Source organism: Ranitomeya imitator, chromosome 1 (genome assembly GCF_032444005.1).
Source record: "Ranitomeya imitator isolate aRanImi1 chromosome 1, aRanImi1.pri, whole genome shotgun sequence".
NCBI lineage: Eukaryota > Metazoa > Chordata > Amphibia > Anura > Dendrobatidae > Ranitomeya > Ranitomeya imitator.
This window is the reverse complement of record NC_091282.1, coordinates 1,071,544,503-1,071,572,092: the sequence shown is the minus strand read 5'-3', so window position 1 is coordinate 1,071,572,092 and position 27,590 is coordinate 1,071,544,503. Positions and strand designations below refer to the sequence as shown.

Genomic DNA, 27,590 nt, shown 5'->3' with positions numbered 1-27,590 from the left:
CGTCTTTTTAAGTTCGGCGGAAATTTGATGCTTCCTTGTTGTTGTTTTATTGTTGTTTGTATTTTTATACACTGAGAAAATTCATGCAAACATCGAAAGATAGTTATTCAGGTGGATGATGTATTGACTACTTTTTCCCAGGCAATTAAAAAGTTAGACTTGTGTAGCATATTTTTTAGAACGAGTCCGCTGTATAATTTTGAAACTAGTCCCTTTCTAAATTTTTAGAAATAGCAAAAGTTTAAATTTAAAGTATCAAATCTCGCAAGATTGTCTGCTCTTTAGTAGAGTTGAGCGAGTTTTTCAAAATTCGGTTCCGATTACGTTATTGTATTTGCAATATTTGCCGTCTTTGGAATCAATGGGAGTAGAAATGACCGAATATGTTGAGAATCGATTGTCAAACATAAATTCGGCATGTATAGGGTACCAATATGACACAAATATGGCAAATTCAGATTCGGCGACTGATTCTGAACATATTAGCTCAACTCTAATGTAAAGTAAAGACATTGCTGTAATGGTGTAATGATAGCACTGACACCTTTGATGAAAAAATCTGCTGTGTGGCTCTTTAATAATCACTATTTAAAGATTTCTGCTAATTTGATTTCAGTGCACAGGAGCTGGACTGTGCACTAGGTCTCCTCCTTGTCTATAATTCCCTGGCCCCTCCACCTGATTCCAGTCTGTGATTCCCCAGCTCCTATGTTTTTGGTCTTTGAAGGACTGGTCACTGCTGAGATTTGAAACAGAGAAGGGGGTCATTTAAAGGCTGGAGGCAGGCGGAGGGGCAGGGAATCACAGACAGGGAAGAGAAGACCGTGTGCACAGTCCTGTCCCTATGCACCAAAATCTAAGTAGCAGAAAACTTCAAATGGTGATTAAAAAGAACCACAAAGTGGATTTATTCACTAAAGGTATTGATGTAATTAGTACAGCCCCATAATAGCCATGTCTTTACTTTACATTACAACATCGTGTTGACAGTTTCCTTTAAGCTTTATTAACCTAACAACTTCTTAAATAAAATAAATGTTTCCATACAGGATAGCCTATACCTGCCATATAATTTCCACATTCCATCTTTTACAGAAGAAAAAAAAGGATCAAATAATAGAAGAGAATTTAAAGAAGAGTAAGGAAGCAGAGGAGAAAAAGGAACAGCAGCAATGGAAGATTATGGCCTCATCTTTGGAAAAAGAAGTCATGGCAGATTTCTTCCCTGGGTTAAAAAAACTGGATACTTTCATCATATCTTTGCAGACACCATCTGTGAAATACCGAGCACAAATAAGAACACTAAAAATTTGCTTTGATAAATGGACAGATGAGTGCAAAATGAAATGTAGGTAGTTTTATTACAGAAATTGAAAACTTCTGTTTTTATATTTTTCTGTTTCAATGTTTTTATTAAGACAATTTAAATAACATCTTATAACTGTGTAATTCAATAAGAGATTGCAAATTAGACGTAAAATTAAATATAATGTATACAGTCCAACTTCCACAACCTCTAAAGCAACAGGGAGAAGATCCTGGGAATATCTGCCCCAGTATCTGAGGTGAGAGGTACCTTCTAAGGCCAGCTTCACACTCAGCGTAAGACAATACGGTCCGTATATTACGGCCGTAATACGCTGAAAAGTCCCCAAAATAGTGGTCCGTAGCTCCTCCGTAGGCAGGGTGTTTCAACGTTTTTTGCGCATGGCATCCTCCGTATGTAATCCGTATGGCATCCGTACTGCGTGTTTTTCTCGCATTCTTGCAAAACCAACATACGGCTATACAAGGGATCCATGTGTAAAATAAAAAAAAACATATATACTGTATATTTATATATATATATATATATATATATATATATATATAATCAGTGAGACACATATATGTATATTTATTATTACTTCATACAGCGCTAGATAGCTTTAAAGCCGGTAATTCAATTGCCGGCTTTTGCTATCTCCTTCCTAAACCCGACATGATATGAGACATGGTTACATACAGTAAACCATCTCATATCCCCATTTTTTTTGCATATTCCACACTACTAATGTTAGTGGTGTGTATGTGCAAAATTTGGCCATTCTAGCTATTAAATTAAAGGGTTAAATGGCGGAAAAAATTGGCGTGGGCCATTTAATCCTTTAATTTAATAGCTAGAATGGCCATATTTTGCATATACACACTACTAACATTAGTAGTGTGGAATATGCAAAAAAAAATGGGGATATGAGATGGTTTACTGTATGTAACCATGTCTCATATCATGTCGGGTTTAGGAAGGAGATAGCAAAAGCCGGCAATTGAATTACCGGCTTTCTGCTATATCGCGCTGGATGAAATATTAATATATATACATATACTGTATGTGTCTCACTGACATATATACCTATTCTATGTGTAGACATTTATTCTACCTATTCTATTGTAAGCGGTCAGTGTGATTTTACTGTACACCGCACTGAATTGCCGGTTTTTCTTGCTAACACTGCTGCGTATTCCTCGCAAGTCACACTGCTGGTCCGTGTTTAATCCGTATTTTTGGGGCTTCCATAGACTTTCATTGGCATTTTTTTTGCGCAATACGGTGACAAACGCAGCATGCTGCGATTTTCTACGGCCGTAGAAAGCCGTATAATACTGATCAGTAAAATACGGCAGATAGGAGCAGGGGCATAGAGAATAATTGGGACGTTTGTTAGGTGAGTTTTACGGACGTATTTTATGCGTCATACGTCTGTAAAACTCGCTAATGTGACGCCGGCCTAAGGAGAAGCTTGTCGCCAGATTCAGACAATGTTTTTTTCATATAAAGTTTAGCAATAGCCTCTGACTTTTCCTGCCATTCTCTAATAGATGAGGATTCTCTGAGTCCTTCTCCCTTTTAAACATAGGAAAGTTTACGTGAGAGTAAAAGAAGTGAAGATGATGGAAATTGTGCCTGTTCCACCACAATAAGTGAACTAATATGTACAAATATTGTTTTCTCATTGAGAGCTCCATGGATCCATTTGAGGAAGGAAGTGAAGGAAATGAGTTGTGTTGATACCGTTAACATTCAGTAGAAGGCATATTATAACCTAGACATATATATTATTAAGGTCTTTATTCTCCCACCACCTGAATTCACCTGCAATGTTACCTGGGGGGAAATCTTGATGATTTATTAACTATTGAGACATTAGGCGTATGAGGAAATCTAAGGAAGTACATTTTTGCCAGATAAGCCCATAGCGCTAAAGAGTGGGACAACAGTGTGATAATAGTGTAGGTCTGGAAGATGGACATAATCAGAGGACTCCCTGAAAATTCTCATTAGGAGTTGTTGTCATATAAACCCAGCGTGACAGCAAATTCTGGTACTATGTTTTTATAATCCTAATTTACATTAGCATTGGCTACTAATACATTGGAAGGATCCTACAAAACCTGTAAGTCTCATTATTGTGGGAAGGAATAGAATAGAAAGTATAGGCTACAATTAGATTTCTTGTACATAAGAAGGTACATGGCTGCCTGGAAAACCAAATGTGTGCAAATTCAACAATCTAAAGTTTATTGAGCAAAATACTAAAGACCGGTTATTATCACATTATCAGGGTTGATACATAGCGCATTGCTCGTCCCATCAGAGCAGACCAGATCCATCTCCACATCAATGCATGGAATATATGTAATGACTTAAGAGAATGTACTTATCCTCTAGAAGTGTTAGGTTGGCACAATGACTTCTGTATCGCTTCCATTTTTAACAGTATCCATCAGATTAAGGGTATGTGCACATGTCCGGATTTTTAGCGTTTTTTTTTTTGCAGAATTTCCCGATAAAAACGCTATAAAATCGCTAAAAAACGCAAACATTATGCATCCTATCATCTAGAATGCATTCTGCATTTTTTGTGCATATGTTTGCGTTTTTTTCCGCAAGAAAAAAAACGCAGTCCGCAAAAAAAACGAGCATGTTCATTATTTTTGCGGATTTTTTGCGGATTTCCCATTAAATTGGAGTGTCCGGAACAAAACGCAAAAAATCTGCGCAAAAAACGCGTCAAATACGCGCAAAATCCGCACAAAAAAGCATGCGGATTTCTGCCAGATCTGTAACGTCCAACGATGTAAATCCTTCTGAAGGGGTTAAAACATTTTGCAGCAAGGAGCTTTGCTAATGCAGGCTGCTCCTTGCTGCAAAACCCCGGGGAATGGCTTCCAGATGTGCCTTTTCTGGGGTGGCTGGGGGCAGATATTTTTAGCCAGGGGGGGGCCAATAACCATGGACCCTCTCCAGGCTATTAATATCTGCCCTCAGTCACTGGCTTTACTACTCTGGCAGAGAAAATTGCGCGGGAGCCCACGCCAATTTTTTCCGCCATTTAACCCTTTATTTTAAGAGCTAGAACGGCCAAATTTTGCAGATACACACTACTAACATTAGTAGTGTGGAATATGCAAAAAAAATGGTGATATGAGATGGTTTACTGTATGTAAACCATGTCTCAAATCATGTCGGGTTTTAGGAAGGAGAAAGAAAAAGCCGGTAATTGAATTACCGGCTTTCAAGCTGTATAGCGCTGGAATAAATATTAATATATATACATATATGTGTCTACTGACATATATATATATATATATATATATATATATATATAGACAGTATATATATATTTTGTTTTCTTTTTGGGACACATGGATCACTTCTATAGCGGTATGTTGGTTTTGCAAGCCTGCGAGAAAACCACGCAGTACGGATGCCATACGGATTACATACGGAGGATGCCATGCGCAAAAAACGCTGACACACCCTGCCTACGGAGGAGCTACGGACCACTATTTTCGGGACTTTTCAGCGTATTACGGCCGTAATATACGGACCGTATTGTTTTACGCTGTGTGTGACGCCGGCCTTACCTGCACAAACAATTTGAAAATTTGGATTGGGGGCAGTGCCGGGTATTGAGGCGAGAGACTTGCGCATGTTTCTCGCATTGCACTCACCAGTGGGACCCCGGCCTTACACTTGAAATCTATGGTCAAAACAAGTTAAATTGTCCAGGAAAAAAAGTTGCAATTATGAAACCATATCATAATTGCAACTTTTTTTTCCATTTCTTAATCTTTTCCAAACGTTTTGTAGGCACTGTTATTTCTTTTTATAGCAGTTTTTGTTGATATTATTATTTTTTATTTTAGCTAAAGATCAAAGAGACATAAATATTGTTGTGGAAATTATGAAAACAATCCAAGCCATCATGAATGGTTACCAAGATTTATTACAGAAGGACGATCAACACCTGATAGCTGCTTATCTCCATCGCCTCGGTTTTGACAACTTGGCCCATTCATTAGAGCCATCCAAGGTATGTGTTAATCTGTTGTCTATTATATCATAACAAGCATCATATCCACAGTAATGGGTATTTCAAACAGAAATTCCAAAAGTATATTTTTTTGGAACAGGAAAAATATATCTTTGTACAGTGTTAGCTATTAGATAGAAAAATATTAACATTTGGAAGTCCTCAGTGATTGATACGTTTTACTGTCTAAGGCCGGCGTCACACTTGCGAGTTTTACGGACGTAAGAGCGCAGAAACTACGTCCGTAAAACTCGCAAAACATACGGCACAATTATTCTCTATGCCCCTGCTCCTATCTGCCGTATTAAACTGATTAGTATTATACGGCTTTCTACGGCCGTAGAAAATCGCAGCATGCTGCGTTTGTCACCGTATTGCGCAAATAAAACGTCAATGAAAGTCTATGGAAGCCCCAAAAATACGGATCACACACGGACCAGCAGTGTGACTTGCGAGAAATACGCAGCGCTGTTAGAGAGAAAAGCCGGTAATTCATTGCGGTGTACTGTAAAATCACACTGACAGCTTCCAGTAGAATAGGTAGAATAAATGTGTACACATAGAATAGGTATATATATATATATATATATATATATATATATATATATATCTATATCAGTAGACACATATATGTATATATATTAATATTTCTTCCAGCGCTAGACAGCTTTAAAGCCGGTAATTCAATTGCTGGCTTTTGCTATCTCCTTCCTAAACCCGACATGATATGAGACATGGTTTACATGCAGTAAACCATGTCATATCCCCCTTTTTTTTGCATATTCCACACTACTAATGTTAGTAGTGTGTATGTGCAAAATTTAGCCGTTCTATCTACTAAATTAAAGGGTTAAATGGCGGAAAAAATTGGCGTAGGCTCCCGCACAATTTTCTCCACCAGAGTAGTAAAGCCAGTGACTGAGGGCAGATATTAATAGCCTGGAGAGGGTCCACGGTTATTGGCCCCCCCCTGGCTAAAAACACCTGCCCCCAGCCACCCCAGAAAAGGCACATCTGGAAGATGCGCCTATTCTGGCACTTGGCCACTCTCTTCCCATTCCCGTGTAGCGGTGGGATATGGGGTAATGAAGGGTTAATGCCACCTTGCTATTGTAAGGTGACATTAAGCAAATTAATAATGGAGAGGCGTCAATTAGGTGGCCAAGTGCCAGAATAGGCAGATGTGCCTTTCCTGGGGTGGCTGGGGGCAGGTGTTTTTAGCCAGGGGGGGGCCAATAACCGTGGACCCTCTCCAGGCTATTAATATCTGCCCTCAGTCACTGGCTTTACTACTCTGGCGGAGAAAATTGTGCGGAAGCCCACACCAATTTTTTCCGCAATTTAACCCTTTAATTTAGTAGATAGAACGGCCAAATTTTGCACATACACACTACTAACATTAGTAGTGTGGAATATGCAAAAAAAAAATGGGGATATGAGATGGTTTACTGTATGTAAACCATGTCTCATATCATGTCGGGTTTAGGAAGGAGAAAGCAAAAGCCGGTAATTGAATTACCGGCTTTCTGCTATATCGCGCTGGATGAAATATTAATATATATACATATACAGTGGGGCAAAAAAGTATTTAGTCAGTCAGCAATAGTGCAAGTTCCACCACTTAAAAAGATGAGAGGCATCTGTAATTTACATCATAGGTAGACCTCAACTATGGGAGACAAACTGAGAAAAAAAAATCCAGAAAATCACATTGTCTGTTTTTTTTAACATTTTATTTGCATATTATGGTGGAAAATAAGTATTTGGTCAGAAACAAAATTTCATCTCAACACTTTGTAATATATCCTTTGTTGGCAATGACAGAGGTCAAACGTTTTCTGTAAGTCTTCACAAGGTTGCCACACACTGTTGTTGGTATGTTGGCGCATTCCTCCATGCAGATCTCCTCTAGAGCAGTGATGTTTTTGGCTTTTCGCTTGGCAACACGGACTTTCAACTCCCTCCAAAGGTTTTCTATAGGGTTGAGATCTGGAGACTGGCTAGGCCACTCCAGGACCTTGAAATGCTTCTTACGAAGCCACTCCTTCGTTGCCCTGGCTGTGTGCTTTGGATCATTGTCATGTTGAAAGACCCAGCCACGTTTCATCTTCAATGCCCTTGCTGATGGAAGGAGGCTTGCACTCAAAATCTCACGATACATGGCCCCATTCATTCTTTCATGTACCCGGATCAGTCGTCCTGGCCCCTTTGCAGAGAAACAGCCCCAAAGCATGATGTTTCCACCACCATGCTTTACAGTAGGTATGGTGTTTGATGGATGCAACTCAGTATTCTTTTTCCTCCAAACACGACAAGTTGTGTTTCTACCAAACAGTTCCAGTTTGGTTTCATCAGACCATAGGATATTCTCCCAAAACTCCCCTGGATCATCCAAATGCTCTCTAGCAAACTTCAGACGGGCCCGGACATGTACTGGCTTAAGCAGTGGGACACGTCTGGCACTGCAGGATCTGAGTCCATGGTGGCGTAGTGTGTTACTTATGGTAGGCCTTGTTACATTGGTCCCAGCTCTCTGCAGTTCATTCACTAGGTCCCCCCGCGTGGTTCTGGGATTTTTGCTCACCGTTCTTGTGATCATTCTGACCCCACGGGGTGGGATTTTGCGTGGAGCCCCAGATCGAGGGAGATTATCAGTGGTCTTGTATGTCTTCCATTTTCTAATTATTGCTCCCACTGTTGATTTCTTCACTCCAAGCTGGTTGGGTATTGCAGATTCAGTCTTCCCAGCCTGGTGCAGGGCTACAATTTTGTTTCTGGTGTCCTTTGACAGCTCTTTGGTCTTCACCATAGTGGAGTTTGGAGTCAGACTGTTTGAGGGTGTGCACAGGTGTCTTTTTATACTGATAACAAGTTTAAACAGGTGCCATTACTACAGGTAATGAGTGGAGGAAAGAGGAGACTCTTAAAGAAGAAGTTACAGGTCTGTGAGAGCCAGAAATCTTGATTGTTTGTTTCTTACCAAATACTTATTTTCCACGATAATATGCAAATAAAATGTTAAAAAAACAGACAATGTGATTTTCTGGATTTTTTTTTCTCAGTTTGTCTCCCATAGTTGAGGTCTACCTATGATGTAAATTACAGACGCCTCTCATCTTTTTAAGTGGTGGAACTTGCACTATTGCTGACTGACTAAATACTTTTTTGCCCCACTGTATGTGTCTACTGACATATATATATATATATATATATATATATATATATAAATATATATATATATATATATAGACAGTATATATGTTTTTTTTTTTAACACATGGATCCCTTGTATAGCCGTATAGCCGTGTTTTATTGCAAGCCTGCGATAAAAACACGCAGTACGGATGACATACGGATTACATACGGAGGATGCCATGCGCAAAAACTGCTGAAACACCCTGCCTACGGAAAAGCTACGGACCACTATTTTCGGGACTTTTCAGCGTATTACGGCCGTAATATACGGACCGTATTTTCATACGCTGTGTGTGACGCCGGCCTAACTGAAAAGATGGCAATAATAAATAGCCAGCATCCAACCCGCAGCGTCCAGATGTTACAGCATAGTGGATGCGTGCTGAGACTCCTGAGGATCACCGCGCGGAGACGGACATGCGTCTCGTCTTTCCAGACCACAGCATGTTTAGTTATCTTGCAGAGACGCGAGCCCCTGCATGATAATTTTCACCCGTACAATGTATTGCGAATGCAGTGATTCCGCATGGTTCAGTGAACACATGCGGAATCACCTGAGTTCAATAGCCGGGAGCAATTTGGACGCAGCTGACATGTGCTGAGTCCAAAGCCATGCCAATTCCTGAACATGTGCACCTACCCTTAAAGGTATCAACCACTGAGGACTCTCAAATTGTAATATTTTTCTATTTTTGGAAGAAGAATTTAACTTCTAGCAGTAGATGTGATCTCTAAAATTTTGTAATTCACTCCACATCAATGTCAGTTATATGACCATACAACACCTGTTGTTTGTGCGATGTCCTCACCTTCTTCACAGCCTAAAGACATTTTTTTTATAGTTGAGGGAAATCGATTTATTACTGGTTAAATTAATTTAATTTCGTACCAGATCACTAAATACAGTAATTGAAGGGTACATTTTCTTAAATATCGCCTTAGACTTTGTTTTCTATAAAGAGTGTCATTTATACTTTTTTAGTTGCATTATCTCTAAATTGTTCTTTTTAGGCTGGAATCACACAGTCATCAGTCCCCTCATGAGAGAGAATTGGACTGATTATGCTAATGACAATTGTCTCAAACTCTGTCAGAGTTTAATCTGAGTGTTGTTATCTCACTGTGCTTAAAAGTAGAACTTAATTTTGCCATATATTCACATTGTAGAACAGTACTACTTAATAAAACAACTGCATCACTAGTACATTCATGGTCAGAAGTGTTGGCAGCCTTGAAATTGTTGCAGAAAATGAGGTATTTCTCGCAGACAATTATTGCAGTTATACGTGTTTTGTTATACTGTACGTATGTTTATTTCCTTTGTGTGTATTGGAACAACACAAAAAAGAAATAGTACAAATTTCACACAAAACCCCAGAAATGGGCAGGACAAAATTGTTGGCTCCTTTCCAAAATTGTGGGTAAACAACTTTGTTTCAAGCATGTGATGCTTGTTCAAACTTACCTGTGGCAAGTAACAGTTGTGGGCAATATGAAAATCACACCTGAAGCCAGATTAAAAGGGGAGAAATTGACTCAATCTTTGCATAACATGTCTGTGTCTGCCACACTAAGCATGGAGAACAGAAAGAGAAGAGAACTGTCTGAGGACTTGAGCATCAAAATTGTTTAACAATATAAAAAATCTCAAGGTTACAAGTCTGTCTGCAGAGATCTTGGTGCACAACATAATCAAGAACTTTACAACCCATGGCATTGTTACTATCTCCTTGGGCATTGATGGCAGAGAAAAATTGATGAAAGGTTGCAGCACAGGATAGTCGGGATGGTGGTTTAGCAGCCCCAATCAAGTTCCCAAAAAAATCAAGCTGTCCTACAGGCTCAGGGTGCATCACTGACAGTTCAAACTATCCATCAGCATTTGAGTAAAATTAAAAGCTATGGCAGGAGACCCAGGAAGACCCACTGCTGACACAGAGCCATAAAAAAGCTAGACTGCTATTTGCCAAAATACATACATGAGTACGAGTAAACCAAAATCCTTCTGTGAAAACATCTTGTGGACAGATGAAACCAAGATAGTGCTTTTTGGTAATGCACACCATTCTACTGTTTACTGAAAACTGAATGAAGCCTACAAAGAAAAGAACACAGTACCTACAGTCAAATATGTTGGAGGCTTAAAGATGTTTGGAGGTTGTTTTGCTGCTCCTGGCACTGTATGTAAGGTGTCACGAAATCCAAAGATTATCAAAGGATTTGAAGTCACGATGTAGTGTCCAGAATCATAAAGCTGGGTTTGTGTCCTAGGTCATGGTCTTCCCAGCAGGATAATGACCCCAAGGATATTTTAAAGGGAATCTGTCACCCCCAGGGACTAATATGACCTATTAATGTGGGCATGCCTCATATTAATGGTCTTCTTAATCATAAATAATAATCTTTATTTTTATATAGCGCTAACATATTCCATTGCGCTTTACAGTTTGCACACATTATCATCACTGTCCCCGATGGGGCTCACAATCTAAATTCCCTATCAGTATGTCTTTGGAATGTGGGAGGAAACCTGAGTACCCGGAGGAAACCCACGCAAACACGGGGAGAACATACAAACTCCTTGCAGATGTTGTCCTTGGTGGGATTTTAACCCAGTACTCCAGCGCTGCAAGGCTGCAGTGCTATCCAATGAGCCACCGTGCTGCCCTTCTTGCTGAGAAATGTTATATTCTGTCTTTATGTTAATGATTTCTTCCAGGCTCTGGGGCGTGTGGTGCCTTCCAAGAGCCTCAGTTTTGGCCCCAGAATCCTGTGCCCCGTACTCCCTCAGAAATACACACCTTTTCCTCCCTTCAGTGATCTTCTGTGCAGGCGCCGGCGACTTCTGCTCCAGTCACCTCCGTTGTGTGCACCAATAAGGTGCTCTCCCACTTCCTCCCTGTATAGTCATTGCCATGTACACATGGTTCCTAATGATGACTGTGCAGGCAGGAAGTAAGGAGAGCATATTATTGGCGCAAACGCCGGAGGTCACAATGACCCACCGACGCCTGCGCAGGAGTGCATATACATCCCAGGAGTAACAGATTCCCTTTAAGAAGCAACCAGAAATTAATGGAAACAAAAAGCTGGATAGTTCTGAAGTGGCCAGCAATGAATCTGGATCTAAATCCCATTGAACACCTGTGTAGAGATTTTAAAATTACTGTTAGGCCAGGATCACACATACGCGAGATACGGCCGAGTCTCGTAGGTGAGAACCCAGCTCTGGCGCCGGCACTTGGGAGCGGAGTGTGCGGCTCCATGTATTGCTGTGCGGCTGCACGCTCCGCTCCAGAGTGCCGGTGCCAGAGCTGGGTTTTCACCTGCGAGACTCGGCCGTATCTCGCGTATGTGTGATCCCGGCCTTAGAAGAAGGCGCATTCAAATGTGAGAGACCTGGAGCAGTTTGCAAAAGAAGAGTGGTCCAAAATTCCAGTTGAGAGGTGTAAGAAGCTTGATGATGGTTATAGGAAGCGATTGATTGCAGTTATTTATTCCAAAGGGTGTTCAACCACATATTAACTATTTTGAACCATTTTGAGGATTTTGTGTGAAATTATGTCCAGTTTGCTTTTTTTTCTCTGTGTTTTGTGTTGCTCCAATATGCACAAAGGAAATAAACATGCATGAAACAAAACATGTGTAATTGCAATAATATTTCTGGGAGAAATACTTAATTTTCTGGAACAATTTCAAGGGTACCAACACTTTAGGTCATGACTGTATGTGCAACCAATTAAGGAGGACCTGTCACATCACCTGGTCAAAAGTGGAAAGTTTTTAGTTTATTCCCACTGCTTCCAAGCATGCTGGGGTTTTTTTGGGGGTGGTTGTCGGAGGTGGATTTTGTTTCTTTGCTGTTTTATATCTGCCATACGGTTACAGAGATATGGGCCTGGTGCTAATTTTACTAGTCTTTTCCAAGGAGGCATTGCTAACAGGGTAATAATACAGAGCAGTTTAAATGTATACTCTTTGAGAATCTGTGAGACACGTCACCTTGTAAAAACCATGAAATGTATTACTAAATAAAATGGCCCATGGAACCAAAAGGCAGAGTTTAATAAGACAAAAAATGCCATGCCTAGCAGTGCAGTGGGAACAAAATTCAACAAAAACTGGCCTCTTTTGATTTACTAGAACTGCTAGATCTGCAGCAGAGAAACCATGATTTTATTAAAAGTACAACATGCAGCCCAGCAAACAATACATTGCTGGAATCAGGGTCAAAAATCACATACCGTAATTGTCTGGAACAAATCTGATATCTAATAATAACAAGACCTGCGCTCTGCAAGGCAGCAAAGATAGATAGCTTATATATTTAATATAAAAAAGTTTACAATACAAATATAGAAAGAAGAGGAAATGAGCATATATATTTTTAATAGTTGCCCAGCCATAAAGAAGAGGAGAGGTATGCAGTTGGAATTGGTTCCGTTCGTTTCCAGCTTCAGTATATGGGACCACATTTGCTGAGGGATGAAAGAAGTGATCCAGACCCAAGAGTGCAGCATTTCATTCCAGACACATGGCAGGTAAGAGACACAAATAGAAATAGGAACACTTAAGCTCTTTAGACTACATCCACACACTTTCATTTTTGCAAGTTTTCCGATATCACAAACATCAGTAGGAAAAAATTAAATAGAATTAAAAAACAAACAACCACCCTGTATGATATACATCCTGTAATGTTAAGTTGTTCTGACGCCATATATGTAATTATCATGTGGCTGCTATCACAGGCTACTGGAGCCATATGGATGCACCATTTTGGATGAACTCATTGTTTTTAAATCTCACATTTTTAAACCCTAATCATGTAGGGATTTTTGTAACCCATTTAGCTATCTAAGGGCATAGTTAGATGGCTGTAAAAATCGGACTGAGTTTGGACCACAGTGCATAGACTGGCCGGCGGCTCTCTTGACCTGACCGTACAGCATCAGGTATTCCTATGTAGCTGTCCTGCTCGGATCGGGAGAGCCGCTGGCCAGTCCGTGCACTGCAGTCCGATTTTTACTGCCGTCTGACTGCACCCTAAAAATGAGTATATTTTTCTTTTCTCAGAGAGAACTTCTTGATGCAGTTGATAACAATGAATCTGCAGTAATTGTGGCTCCAACATCATCAGGAAAAACATACGCATCTTATTATTGTATGGAGAAAGTTTTAAAACAAAGCAATGAAGCCGTTGTGGTTTATGTTGCTCCCACTAAGGTAAGACTGTAGGTTTTTAGAAACAAAAAATCATTCAGCAGTGTTGTAAAGCAGCTTTTATAAAACCTGTGGCAAAAATGATGGAATCGACACCCTTGGAGAATATTCACACGGTCTTTTCATTTTGTGGCACATTCACAAATCAATTTGAAAAAAAAAATGGACATGTTTTGATATCTGTTTTAGAGAACTAAATTACAAGCCTAAAATTGCAAAATAGTCTATAACTAAAAGATAGTACTGTAAAGAAGCTGCGGAGACACCATCACGTGTTTCTCGACGCAAGCAGTGAATAGCCAGGCCTTTCCCCAGGAAGGAACAACCATGGGAAGGGCAGCATCCTATGAAGGAAAGCCACCTATGGCAAGCATGGTATCCATCCACAGACAGCTGTTTCGGGGTTTTTGCCCCTCATCAGTGTGGAGTAGGAATCTGGCTATTAGGAGCAGTGCCTAGTAAAAAGGCTATAAAGGCACAGATGATTGGCCTCGGGGAGACCAAAACATCCAACACCGCGGAGACACCATCACGTGTTTCTCAACGCAGTAATTCCTTTTTACTAGGCACTGCTCCTAATAGCCAGATTCCTACTCCACACTGATGAGGGGCAAAAACCCCGAAACAGCTGTCTGTGGATGGATACCATGCTTGGCATAGGTGGCTTTCCTTCATAGGATGCTGCCCTTCCCGTGGTTGTTCCTTCCCGGGGAAAGGCCTGGCTATTCACTGCTTGCGTCGAGAAACACGTGATGGTGTCTCCGCAGCTTCTTTACATGCATCTGCATATTTCCCATAAGGGATGGGGGCAGTGTTCTGGAATCACTGCGTTGAGAAACACGTGCTGGTGTCTCCGCGGTGTTGGATGTTTTGGTCTCCCCGAGGCCAATCAACTGTGCCTTTATAAAAGATAGTACTAATAGACTTTACAGGTGTTAGGCTACTTTCACACATCAGGTTTTTTGCATCAGGCACAATCCGGCGAATGTTGGAAAAACCGAATCCGGCGCAGATTATGAAAAACTGATGTGACGATGCGTTTTTTCGACGGATCCGGCTGATATATCTAGATTATTGGTTAAAAAAAATTTGGAGCATGCTCAGTTTAAAAAAAAACGGAATCCGTCACCGGAATCCGTCATTTTCCGGATCCGGCACCTTCCGGCTCCCATAGACTTCCATTCTAGCAAACAGCCGAAAGTGCCGGATCCGGTACTTCCGGCTTTTTCGCTGGAGACAAAAAACGTTGCTATGGACATTTTTTCCAGAAACTGGAAACGTTAGATCAGTCGAAAACCGGACAAAACGCAGTGTCATCCGGTGCAATCCGGCACTAATACAAGTCTATGGGAAAAAAAAGGATCTGGCGGCAACATTCGCCGAATCCAGTTTTTTTAAAATTTAGGTGGATTGAGCCTGACAGCGAAAACCTGATGTGTGAAAGTAGCCTTAGGCTATGTGCACACGTTCCGGATTATTTGCGGATTGTAAGCGTTTTTGCGCTATAAAAACGCTATAAATCCGCAAATAATCCGCATACTTTAAGCATCCTATCATTTAACATGAATTCCGCAATTTTAATGCACATGCTGCGCTATTTTCCGCGCAAAAAACGCTTTGCGGAAAAATAATGAGCATGTCCATTAATTTTGCGGAATTTGCGCGGATTTCCCACTGGCTAAGCAGTGAGAAATTTTTGGGAAAATCCGCGCAAATTCCGCGGCAAATCCGCGGTAATTCCGTGGTAATTTCGCGGTAAAACCGCGGTAAAACCGCGGTAATTCTGCATGCAGATTTGGTGCGGAATTCTGGCAGAAATGTCCGGATTTTCTCCGGAAATTTCTGCTAGAATTCCTGAACGTGTGCACATAGCCTTACTCCTGCCTTCCAAGGCTCACATGATGATGTTATGCCACATGAGCCCTGCAGCCAATCAGTGACTGCGAATGGGCTGCAGTTTTTGCTTCCTTTAGACATCTGAGGTTCATTGGAAGAATGTGTGAGTAAATCAGCCCATCAACCACCACTGATTAGCTGAAGTGCTCATGTCATCTAACATCATCATGAAAACGCTGGGAGGCCTGGTTCCGACATCATTAAAATTGCAAAAAACTGATCGTCACATTCAAACATAAACTAGGTCTGAACAGGTGCTTACCTAGAATCACCAACTCATATACAATCAAACAAATAAAGCAGCACACTGTAGCGCCATAGCATGCAAATATGAAATGTGAAAATTGAACTGCATTACTGCATCAGAAATATGAAAAATTGAGAATGCTTAGCTCATAAATTGGCCAATTCATGTGTACCTGGAAGCCACGTTAAGGTGATTCTATTTTCCAGGACCTAACAATGCTAATCCTCTCTTAGAATAAAGTCTGTATGGCAACTCAATGTGAATCCTCTCTTGGACTGAAATCTATATCTCTGTGGAGGATTCACATTAAATTCCCATACAGATGAAGACTTTAGTCTAGGAGAGGATTGGCATTAAGTTAGGTCCTGGAAACAAGAATCGCCTTAACGTGGCTGCCGGGTACACATGAATTGGCCAATTTATGCACTAAGCTTTCACAATTTTTCAGATTTCTAGTGCAGTAATGCAATTCAATTTTCATTTTTCATATTTGCATGCTATGGCGCTACAGAGTGCTGCTTTATTTGTTTGACAACATTAAAATAGCACCAGTGCAGGATGTGAATATTTGTTATTTTTATTTTACACTGGAGACTATAGTATCTAAGATGGAGTTGTCCAAATAGCAGACAACCCTTTAAATTAACTGAAAGGATTAAGATGTGCTCAACATTCACACACATGCAATGGGTCAATGGTTTCACCATTGTGAAGCAAACTTGTGCGAGAATCGACCATAGCGTTGGCTGGAACTTTGGCTGCATCAGTCAGCTGCATCATCTGGCTGTATCTTTATTAAAAAACTTTACGGTAGAAATATCACAGAGTGTGGCAAAATATTTTGATTGTCCCCATTCAGCTGTATATAAAACTGGGGAAGGTAATAAAAATTATATAGGTAGATCAAGGAAAACATCAATTGTTGTGAATTCTGTGGCAGAGCTCCCTCTTGTGGTCACAAGTGGTACTTCAGCTGATTCTCTCTGTGAGCTTCCGTTGGTGGAGGAAAGTGGTACTGCGGCTTCTGAGTTTCCTTCCTCAGGTGATATTGTGAAGTCGTTAGGTGCCACCCTATTTAACTCCACCTAGTGCTTTGATCCTGGCTTCCAGTCAATGTTCTAGTATTGGACTTGTTTCCTCCTGGATCGTTCCTGTGGCCTGCTGCTCTGCATAGCTAAGTTCCTCTTTGCTATTTGTTTGCTGTTTTTTTTCTGTCCAGCTTGTCAATTTGTTTTTTCTGCTTGCTGGAAGTTCTGGGACGCAGAGTGTGTACCTCCGTGCCGTTAGTTCGGTACGGAGGGTCTTTTTGCCCCCTTTGCGTGGTTTTTGTAGGGTTTTGTGTTGACCGCAAAGTTACCTTTCCTATCCTCGCTCTGTTCAGAAAGTTGGGCCTCACTTTGCTAAGTCTATTTCATCTCTACGTTTGTCTTTTCATCTTAACTCACAGTCATTATATGTGGGGGCTGCCTTTTCCTTTGGGGTATTTCTCTGAGGCAAGGTAGGCTTATTTTCTATCTTCAGGCTAGCTAGTTTCTCAGGCCGTGCCGAGTTGCATAGGCAGCGTTAGGCGCAATCCACGGCTGCCTCTAGTGTGGTTGGAGAGGATCAGGGATTGCGGTCAACAGAGTTCCCACGTCTCAGAGCTCGTTCTTGTTTTTTGGGTTATTGCCAGGTCACTGTATGTGCGCTGACCTCTATGTCCATTGTGGTACTGAATTACCTTTCATAACAATCAATGTGTTAAGATAGAAAGTGTAAAGGAATTTGCCTCTAAAATAGAAACTCTACCACAAAACAGACAAAACTGCAATAATTCAGCTGAATTAAATAGCAATTAGGTACATGTGGAAAAGCCAAGCTGGCACTAACACCAAAACAGAAAGCCATCCACTCAGTTTATGTTGGAAATGAAAGCGTTTGTCCAAGACAAGGCTCAGTCTGGTAAAGCTTATCTGTCTACCTTTCCTATTTCAAGAAATTTGTAATAATCTTGTTTATCACTTGTTCTGCTCATGCTTCAAGAAAAAAATATTTCAAAACCTTGAGCAGGAAATTACTAATTGGGATTTTCTTTGTAAATCTGTAATTGTTTTCTCGACAATAAAGATTACATATTTCTTTCCTCTTCTCAATGCATATGTCATTAAAGGGAGTCTGTCACTCTCAAAATGGCAATGAAACATTTAAATTCATATTAGGCATTTAAAGTTTAAGCTAATATTTTATTAAAAATCAACTTTTATTTCATATACAAATGAGGATGCTTCGGTGCCTACCTGGTGTGGCCTGTGGCTTGATATACCATCACGTCTTCTTATTTGCATAATAAAAAAGGTATCTTATAGAGATAGACATGTGTCTGGAGTTGAGAGCGAATGAATGCTGTGTCATATCATTATGCGTGCTTTCGCACTGAAATTGAATGAGCTTGGTGGTGCACTCAGTGTTAATTCGGGTACACACACAATGTAGCACTCGCCTTCTTAAAAGGTTCATGACTTAGCTAGGAACAGATTAATAAATTGTCAAAGTAAGTCAGCATTAATGTACAAAAATGTGTTGAAAAGTGAGCTGAGACTATAGCGCTAAATAAAAGATCAGCTAAATGTATCATCCATCATAAGCCACTAATATAAATTTGGTGAATTTTTAGACTGTCTTGTCTGTTTACCCTAACTACATATGAGACCTGATTGGTAAATCTGATGCATTATTAGAATAGAATAAAAAAAAGTTCAAGATCTGTTAATTTTTTTAATTTGGTATATTATTCTAACTGTATACATTACATGTATCAATTATAGAGTTCCATATAATATGCTAAGACCTTTTATGAAATATATTTGTCCTATATAGGCCCTTGTAAATCAAGTTGTAGCCACTGTTATGAGTCAGTTCAATAAAGATCTACCAAATGGAATTGTGCTGTGCGGGGTTTTCACTCGAGATTATCGCACTGATGCTCTAAACAGCCAGGTATGTATGAGGTAAAATACGTGGGGGCCGGTGGCCGGGGGTAGAAGCTTGAAACTCACGGCTATTTGCTGTGTTGTTAAAGGTCAGTAATTTGTCTTTAATTTTGACTTACCGTAATAATTGTGTCAATACTATTTGTAAGCTGATTTGTATTGGGAACAACTCAGGCTTTATAATTAGCTGCCAACATTCATTTTTTTTCTCGACTGTGATGTTTTAGCACAGATTTATTTTGTTTAGTATTTGTCTCTAGAACATGCCATCTACAGTGTTTTGAAAGTTCTTTTCCTTAGGGTTTGATTCACACTCCCTAACCAAACTTTCTTGAGAACATCAGATTTTTCAGTAACCAGGCTTTATTTACCTTTAGAAAAGGATTAACCAGCTCACCCCAGGTAGGCATCCCAGGAGGCACGGATCTACAAGGGACCAATTGTAGAAATAAAGAGAGAAGATGATCCAGCTTCCAAGCTTGCAAAATTTATTGAATTAAAAAATAATAATAAATTCCATCACTAGTGTAGACACAGCTACCCATTTCGAACATCCATTGCGTTATTTAACAAAGCTTTGTTAAAGAAAGCAATGGATGTTCGAAACGAGCAGCTGTGTCCACACTAATGATGGAATCTATTAACATTTTTTAATCCAATACATTTTTGCAAACTTGGAAGCTGGATCATTTCCTCTCTTTATTTGCCTTTACTTGTAAGGCAAGGCAGCTGAGAATCACACACTTTTAACCCCTTCATGACCTTGGGATTTTCCGTTTTTTCTGTGTTCATTTTTCACTCCCCTCCTTCCCAGAGCCATAAGTTTTTTATTTTTCTGCCATGTGAGGGCTTATTTTTTGCGGGACGAGTTGTACTTTTGAACAACATCATTGGTTTTACCATGACATGTACTAGAAAATGGGAAAAAAATTCCAAGTGCGGTGAAGTTGCAAAAAAAGTGCAATCCCATGCGTGTTTTTTGTTTGGCTTTTTTGCTAGGTTCAATAAATGCTAAAAATGACCTGCCATCATGATTCTCCAGGTCAGTACGAGTTCATAGATAGACACCAAACATGTCTAGGTTATTTTTTTATCTAATTGGTAAAAAAAAAAATAATAATTGTGCCATTTTCCGATACTCGTACCATCTCCATTTTTCATGATCTGGGGTCGGCTGAGGGCTTATTTTTTGCGTGCCGAGCTGACATTTTTAGTGATACTATTTTGGTGCAGATACGTTCTTGTTTCTTGTGATCGCCCGTTATTGCATTTTAATGCAATGTTGCAGCGAACCAAAAAAACATAACTTTGGCATTTCAAATTTTTTTCTTGCTATGCCGTTTAGCGATCAGGTTAATCCTTTTTTTATTGATATATCGGGCGATTCTGAACTCGGCGATGCCAAATATGTATATGTTTGATTTTATTTTTATTGTTTTATTTTGAATGGGGCGAAAGGGGAGTGATTTAAACTTTTTTATCTTGTTTTTATCTATTTCATATCTTTTAAAAAAAATGTTTTACTTTTGCCATGCTTCAGTAGCCTCCATGGGAGGCTAGAGGCTGGCACAACTGGATCGGCTCAGCTACATAGGAGCGATCATCAGATCGCTGCTATGTAGCTGAATTACAGGCTTTTTATGAGCGCCGACCACAGGGTGGCGCTCACAGCAAACCGGCATCAGTAACCATAGAGGTCTCAAGGACCTCTATGATTACTTACTATCCTGACGCATCGCTGACCCCCGATCATGTGACGGGGGTCGTTGATGCCGCATTTCCGGCCGGAAGTGGTAGTTAAATGCCACTGTCAGCTTTTGACAGCGGCATTTAACTAGTTAATAGCAGCGCGTGGATCGTGATTCCACTCGCCGCTATTGCGTGCACATGTCAACTGTTCAAAACAGTTGACATGTCGTGGCTTTGATGTGGGCTCTCCGCCGGAGCCCACATCAAAGCAGGGGATCTGACCTATCCCTTCTGAGGTCAGAAAGGGGTTAACCTGATCTTGATGTTAGAATTTTTTTTTCTATAAAACGTCAAATTAAAGACTATCTGTCATAATTCATAAATCAACTGTACACATGCAAATAAGCAACTTTGTAATATCTGTGAAACCTGTTTTTTTTCTCCTGCTGGACTGATCATTCATTCTCAAAATTATCAATTCACTGGTAAAATCTGCATTGAGTGAAGACAAGATATTTACATTACCAAGATAGGAGATGAGCTGCTGCAGACAAGATTCTATGTAGACAGGAGGAGGGAGGAACTGTAGCCAGGGATCCTCCCTCCTCCCCTCTACATAGAATGTCATCAGTGTCAACTGTTCTCTTCATCTCCTAAGTAATGACTGAATTGAGAATTTTGAAAATGACTGATCAGTCCAGGAGACGAAAGAAGCAGATTTCTCAGATAAGATATTTTCCAAAGTTGCTTATTCTCAAGTATACTATTGATTTCTGAAATAAAAATTTAAACAATGGTTACTCTTTAAGGTCAATGCCATGATTCAATACCACAGCCTATAATATAAACTGCTCAAAAAAATAAAGGGAACACTTAAACAACAGAATATAACTCCAAATTAGTCAAACTTCTCTGAAATCAAACTGTCCAGTTAGGAAGCAACACTGTTTGACAATCAATTTCACATGCTGTTGTTCAAGTGGAATAGACAACAGATGGAAATGATTGGCAATTATCAAGACACATTCAATAGAGGAGTGGTTCTGCAGGGGGGGCCAAATACCACATGTCAGTACCAATGCTTTCTGGCTGATATTTTGGCCACTTTTGAATGTTGATTGTTCCTTCACACTCGTGGTTGCATGAGACTGATTCTATAACCCACACAAATGGCTCAGGTAGTGCAGCTCATCCAGGATGGCACATCAATGCGAGCTGTGGCAAGAAGGTTTGCTGTGTTTGTCAGCGTAGTGTCCAGAGGCTGGAGGCGCTACCAGGAGACAGGCCAGTACACCAGGAGACGTGGAGGGGGCCGTAGGAGGGCAACAACCCAGCAGCAGGACCGGTACCTCAGCCTTTATGCAAGGAGGAACAGAAGGAGCACTGCCAGAGCCCTGCAAAATGACCTCCAGCAGGCCACAAATGTGCACGTGTCTGCACAAATGGTTAGAGACCGACTCCATGAGGATGGTCTGAGTGCCCAACGTCCACAGATGGGGGGTTGTGCTCAGAGCCCAACACCATGCAAAACGCATGGAATTTGCCACAAAACACCAGCATTGGCAGGTGCACACTGAGCACATGTGACAGACGTGACAGAGTCTGGAGACGCCATGGAGAGTGATCTGCTGCCTGCAACATCCTTCAGAATGACCGGTTTGGCAGTGGGTCAGTAATGGTGTTGGGTGGCATTTATTTGGAGGGCCACACAGCCCTCCATGTGTTCACCAGAGGTAGCCTGACTGCAATTAGGTATTGAGATGAGATCCTCAGACTCCTTGTGAGACCATATGCTGGTGCGGTTGGCCCTGGGTTCCTCCTAATGCAGGACAATGCGAGACCTTGTGGCTGGAGTGTGTCAGCAGTTCCTGCAAGATGAAGGCATTGAAGCTATAGACTGGCCCGCCCGTTCCCCAGACCTGAATCTGATTGAACACATCTGGGACATCATGTCTCGCACCATCCACCAACGTCAAGTTGCACCACAGACTGTCCAGGAGTTGGCAGATGCTTTAGTCCAGGTCTGGGAGGAGATCCCTCAGGAGACCATCCGCCGCCTCTTCAGGAGCATGCCCAGGCGTTGTAGGGAGGTCATAAAGGCACGTGTAGGCCACACACACACAACTGAACATCATTTCCTTGTTTTGAGGCATTTCGACTGAAGTTGGATCAGGCTGTAATTTGATTTTCCACTTTGATTTTCAGTATCGTTCCAATTCCAGGCCTCCGTGAGATATTAATTTTGATTGACATTGATAATTTTTATGTTTTATTGTTCTCAACGCTTTCCACTATGTAGTGAATAAAGATTTACAAGTGGAATATTTTTTTCAGTGATATCTAGGATGTGGTATTTTGAGTAGTGTAGAAGGCAATGTTTTACCTTTGCACTTCAAGCTGCTTTATTAAATGTTTGTTATTGTAAAGTCTTTAAAGTCAGAAATATGTCAACAATCACTTAATAGAACACATTATTGTTATATTTGTCCAGTGAATTATGTTCAGTCTAACGTAAATAACTTTTAATTGGATGCCTAGCCAGTGTAAATGCTAAAATTATGCTAAGCGCGTCAAACCTCACCCGTTGGGAAGTATACATTTTTTTGTTTTTTTGCACCATATTTTCTAAAAAACTAGTCATCCATATGTCTGGAACATCTTAAGGCACGCCTACTTTCAAGTTTTCAGGAGCAAACTGTTGAGCATGTTAAGAAATACTGTTGTGTTTGTGGCACAAAAAGTTTGTAAATAACCCGAAAATCACATGATTTTGTTGTATTTTGTGCCAAACAACATCTGCCATTTCCTTCATAAATATGCTTCTTTGTCTGTTGAGGAATTATGGGCTCTGTCTATTGACTAAATTTATTTGATGCCTCAACAATAAATTTGGACTTGTGGAATTTATAGGTCTTAGTGTACAAGGTGAGTCTATTTTTTATTTTTACCATTTGTTTATCATATTTTTAGTGGTATATCATTAGAGAACCTACATACAAAGGCTGCAGATTTAGCATTTGAGCAATTGGTTCTTTTGTCTATGGAGCCCCAAAGGCTACTTTGACATATAATAAGATACCAGTGTTAAACACGGACTATATAGATTGAGTCTGACACGAATGTTGCACTGAAAAATGTTTTTTAAGCACTGTATTTATAGATAGAAGTGTACAATGTGCAGATTGGATTTTGAATTTCATGTTATTCACTGTTTCATAACAGGTTCTGGTAACTGTGCCACAGTGTTTTGAAATCCTTCTATTGTGTCCACATCGACAAGACTGGGTGAATAGAATCAAATACGTTATATTTGATGAGGTATGTATTATTATGTCTTAAAAGGATTGCCAAGAGTTACAAAAATGGGTCCTCTTCTCTCAAAATGCTGTCATTCTTATGTATATGTCTGATTTTTAAATAGGATGAGCTGCAATTTCAGGTACAGCTTAAAAAGGTAGTTTGGCAATTAAAATGGATGTTTTCAATACCTATCCTTACACCCTAATCACTTTTGTAATTTGCTTTATTATTACACAATACCCAACACTTCTCCCTATCTAGCTAATCCCTAAATGTGTTTTTTTTTAACTTCACTTCCTGTTCTGTTTTGTTTGAGAACTGTCTCATGCAGGACCTCACAGGAGGCTGGGGCTGCACTCATTTTCTTGCAGCATCCATCGCCTCTCCAGAAACGGGACATTATCAGGGAGCAGTTACTCATTAGTTTCTTGCATCGCTGCCTCCTGTGTCTCCTAGATCCTAGGTGATGGATGCTGTAGGAAATGCGAGTCTAGCGTTGGCATTCAGCTTCTATCTCTTGTACCTTCTACCTAAAAGAAGATGTCATCAGGGGACAGAGATAGAGCAGTGAGTGACACAAACAACACTCCACAGTTTCTATCATTGCCTTCAAAAGAATCATCATCAGGGGCGGCGCTTGTGTCAAATACTGCTTCTATCATAGTTCTTTGCTGATGATTCATTTGAGAGATGTGCGAGAAGCTTTGGAGTAGTGCTGGTGGCCCTCACTGCTTCTATCTCCACCACCTGACAAGAGCACTGGACCTGCACTTAGATCTCCCACAGCGGAGATCTCCCACCAATGATCCAAAATGTCTTCAGAGGTGGCAGCGATGCAAGAAACTAGTGAGTAATTGCAGTGCCACCATCTAATGATGTCCTGATCCAAAAGGAGCAATGGACGCTGTGGGGAATAAGTATAACCCCAACCTCATGTGATGTCCTGTTTGAGACTGTTAAACAAAACATCACAGGAGGTGAAGTAAGAAATAACACATTTATAGATTAGCAGGATGCCGAAAAATGTAGGGCATTGTGTAATAAAGTAAATTACAACTGTGGGGTCTAAGGATAGATATTTAAAAAATACATTTTAGGTGCTGGACAACCCCTTAAACCCCTTTACCCCTGAGGGTGGTTTGCATGTTACTGACAAGCCAATTTTTACAATTCTGACTACTGTCCCTTTATGAGGTAATAACTCTGGAGCGCTTTAATGGATCTTGGCGATTCTGAGACTGTTTTTTTGTGACATATTGTACTTCACATTAGTGGTAACATTTCTTTGATATAACTTATGTTTAGTTGTGCAAAAAATAGAAATTTGGTGAAAATTTTGAAATTTTCAAACTTTGAATTTTTATGCCATTAAAACAGAGAAATATGTCACACAAAATGGTTAATAAATAACATTTCCATATGTGTACTTTACATCAGCACAATTTTGGAACCAACATTTTTTTTGTTAGGAAGTTATAAGGGTTAAAAATTAAACAGCAATTTCTCATTTTTACAACACCATTTCTATTTTAGGGACCACCTCACATATGATAGAAAATACCCCAAAGTGCCACCTTTCTTAAAACTGCACCCCTCAAGACCACATTCAAAATGTTTGATAATCCTTCAGGTGCTTCACATGAATTATTTGAATGTTTTTTTTTTTTTTAAAAAAAAGAACATTTAACTTTTTTTCACAAAAAATTTAATTCCGACCAAATTTTTTAAATTTTACCAAGGGGACACCAATAGTTGTTGTGCAATTTGTCCGGAGTACGCTGATATCCAATATGTGCAGGTAAACTACTGTTTGGGTGCATGGCAGAGCTCAGAAGGGAAGGAGCGCCGTTTGACTTTTCAATGCAAAATTGGTTGGAATTAAGATTGGACGCCATGTCGCGTTTGGAGAGTCCCTAATATGCCTAAACAGTGTAAACCCCCACAAGTGACACCATTTTGGAAGCTAGACCCCCTAAGGAACATATCTAGATGTGTGATGAGCACTTCGAACCCACAAGTGCTTCACAGAAGTTTATAACGTAGAGCTGAAAAAATAGAAAATCATATTTTTTTCACAAAAATGATATTTTGCTCCCAAATTTTTATTTTTCCAAGGGTAACAGGAGAAATTGGACCCCAATAGTTGTTGTGATATTTGTCCTGAGTATACTGATATCCCATTTGTGGGGATAAACCACTGTTTGGGTGCATGGCAGAGCTTAGAAGGGAAGGAGCACCAGATTTTACTGTTATGGTTTGCAGGTGCCATGACCCACTGGGAAAATCAATGAGGTGCCAAAACAGCAGAACCCCCCATAAGTGACCCCATTTTATGAACTACACCTCTCAATTAATCATCTAGGGGTGCAGTGATCATATTGACACCATGGGTGTGTCACAGAATTTTATACCATTGGGCAGTGAGGACAAAATAACTACATTTTAACCACCAAAATTTTATTTTAGCCAAAGATTTTACATTTTCACACAAGAAGTGAGTAAAATTGGCAACAAAATTTGTCCCACAATTTCTACTGAACGCGGCAATACCCCATATGTGGCTGTACAGTGCTACTTAGCCATGTGGAGAGACTCAGTAGGAATGGAGCGCTATTTGCCTATTCAAGTGAATGGGTCTGTGCATATGTCAGTGTGTTTCCACAGACCCTGTGTCCGTGGGCAAAACACGCTGACATGTCCATTTTTTCATGTGAGCATGGGCCATAAAACGTCCCGCACACATGCATACACATAACATACATGGATATAATCCATGTGACACGCATCAGCACCAGGGAAGAAGCGTTACAGTAAGCGCTGTTCCCCGGCGCTCCTCATTCCTCCCTGCTCTGCCGGTGATCGGCATGAGCAGGGGAGAATGATGAGGTTTACTTATAAGTAGTAAAATAGACAACAGGCGGCGGCTGATGGGGCTATTACTCCCATCAGCCTACCCCTGCTGTGACAGTGATAGCAGGAGCGGCAGATGGGAGTATTCATCTGTCGCTCCTGCGCTGTAAATAAATAAGGTAATTTAAAAAAATGGTGTGGGTCCCCCGTATTTTTGATAACCAGCCAAACAAAACTCACAGCTGGGGGCTGCAACCCTCAGCTGTCAGCTTCAGCAAGGTTGGATATCAAGACTAGAGGGGTCGCCACGCTATGTTTTTAATTATTTAAATAAATATTTAATAAAAAATGGTGTGGTGTCTCCCCCATTTTTCTCCCCCATTTTTACAACCAGTCTTTCTAAAGCTCACAGCTGTGTTCTGTTATTCTCAGGCTGGTAAGGGGCTATGGATATTGACCCCCCAGCCTAAAAATAGCAGCCCGCAGCTGCCTAGGAAAGGCACATGTATTAGATGCACCAATTCTGGCGCTTTGCCCGGCTCTTCCCACTTGCCCTGTAGAGGTGGCAAGTGGGGTAGTAGTTGTGGGGATGATGTCACCGGTGACATCAAGCCCATGGCTTAGTAATGGAGAAGCATCTATAAGACACCTATCCATTACTAATCCTATAGTTGTATGGTAAATAAAGACACAGCAAGAATAAAGTATTTTATTTGAAATAAAAACAAAGCACAGTTTAACATTTTATTATTACTCCTAATCCAAGCAAAGCCCTCAATCTCCTGTAATAATAGTAAAATAATACAACAATATACCATACCTGCCATTTGTTGTGTCCCACGCCGTAATCCATGTCTGGGGAAT

The 27,590-nt window shown here is 40.4% G+C and overlaps 1 protein-coding gene across 1 annotated transcript in view; it reads left to right on the top strand.

Annotated features, from left to right (window-relative positions):
• The window catches only part of LOC138656877 (probable ATP-dependent RNA helicase DDX60), a 375,810-nt gene that overhangs the window by 142,779 nt on the left and 205,441 nt on the right, over positions 1–27,590 (top strand). Inside the window, exons 15-20 of the mRNA XM_069744200.1 lie at positions 1,096–1,348; positions 5,191–5,357; positions 12,947–13,093; positions 13,629–13,778; positions 18,775–18,894; positions 23,799–23,894. Coding sequence (XP_069600301.1) covers positions 1,096–1,348; positions 5,191–5,357; positions 12,947–13,093; positions 13,629–13,778; positions 18,775–18,894; positions 23,799–23,894 — 933 coding nt within the window. The remainder of the gene's footprint in view (positions 1–1,095; positions 1,349–5,190; positions 5,358–12,946; positions 13,094–13,628; positions 13,779–18,774; positions 18,895–23,798; positions 23,895–27,590) is intronic.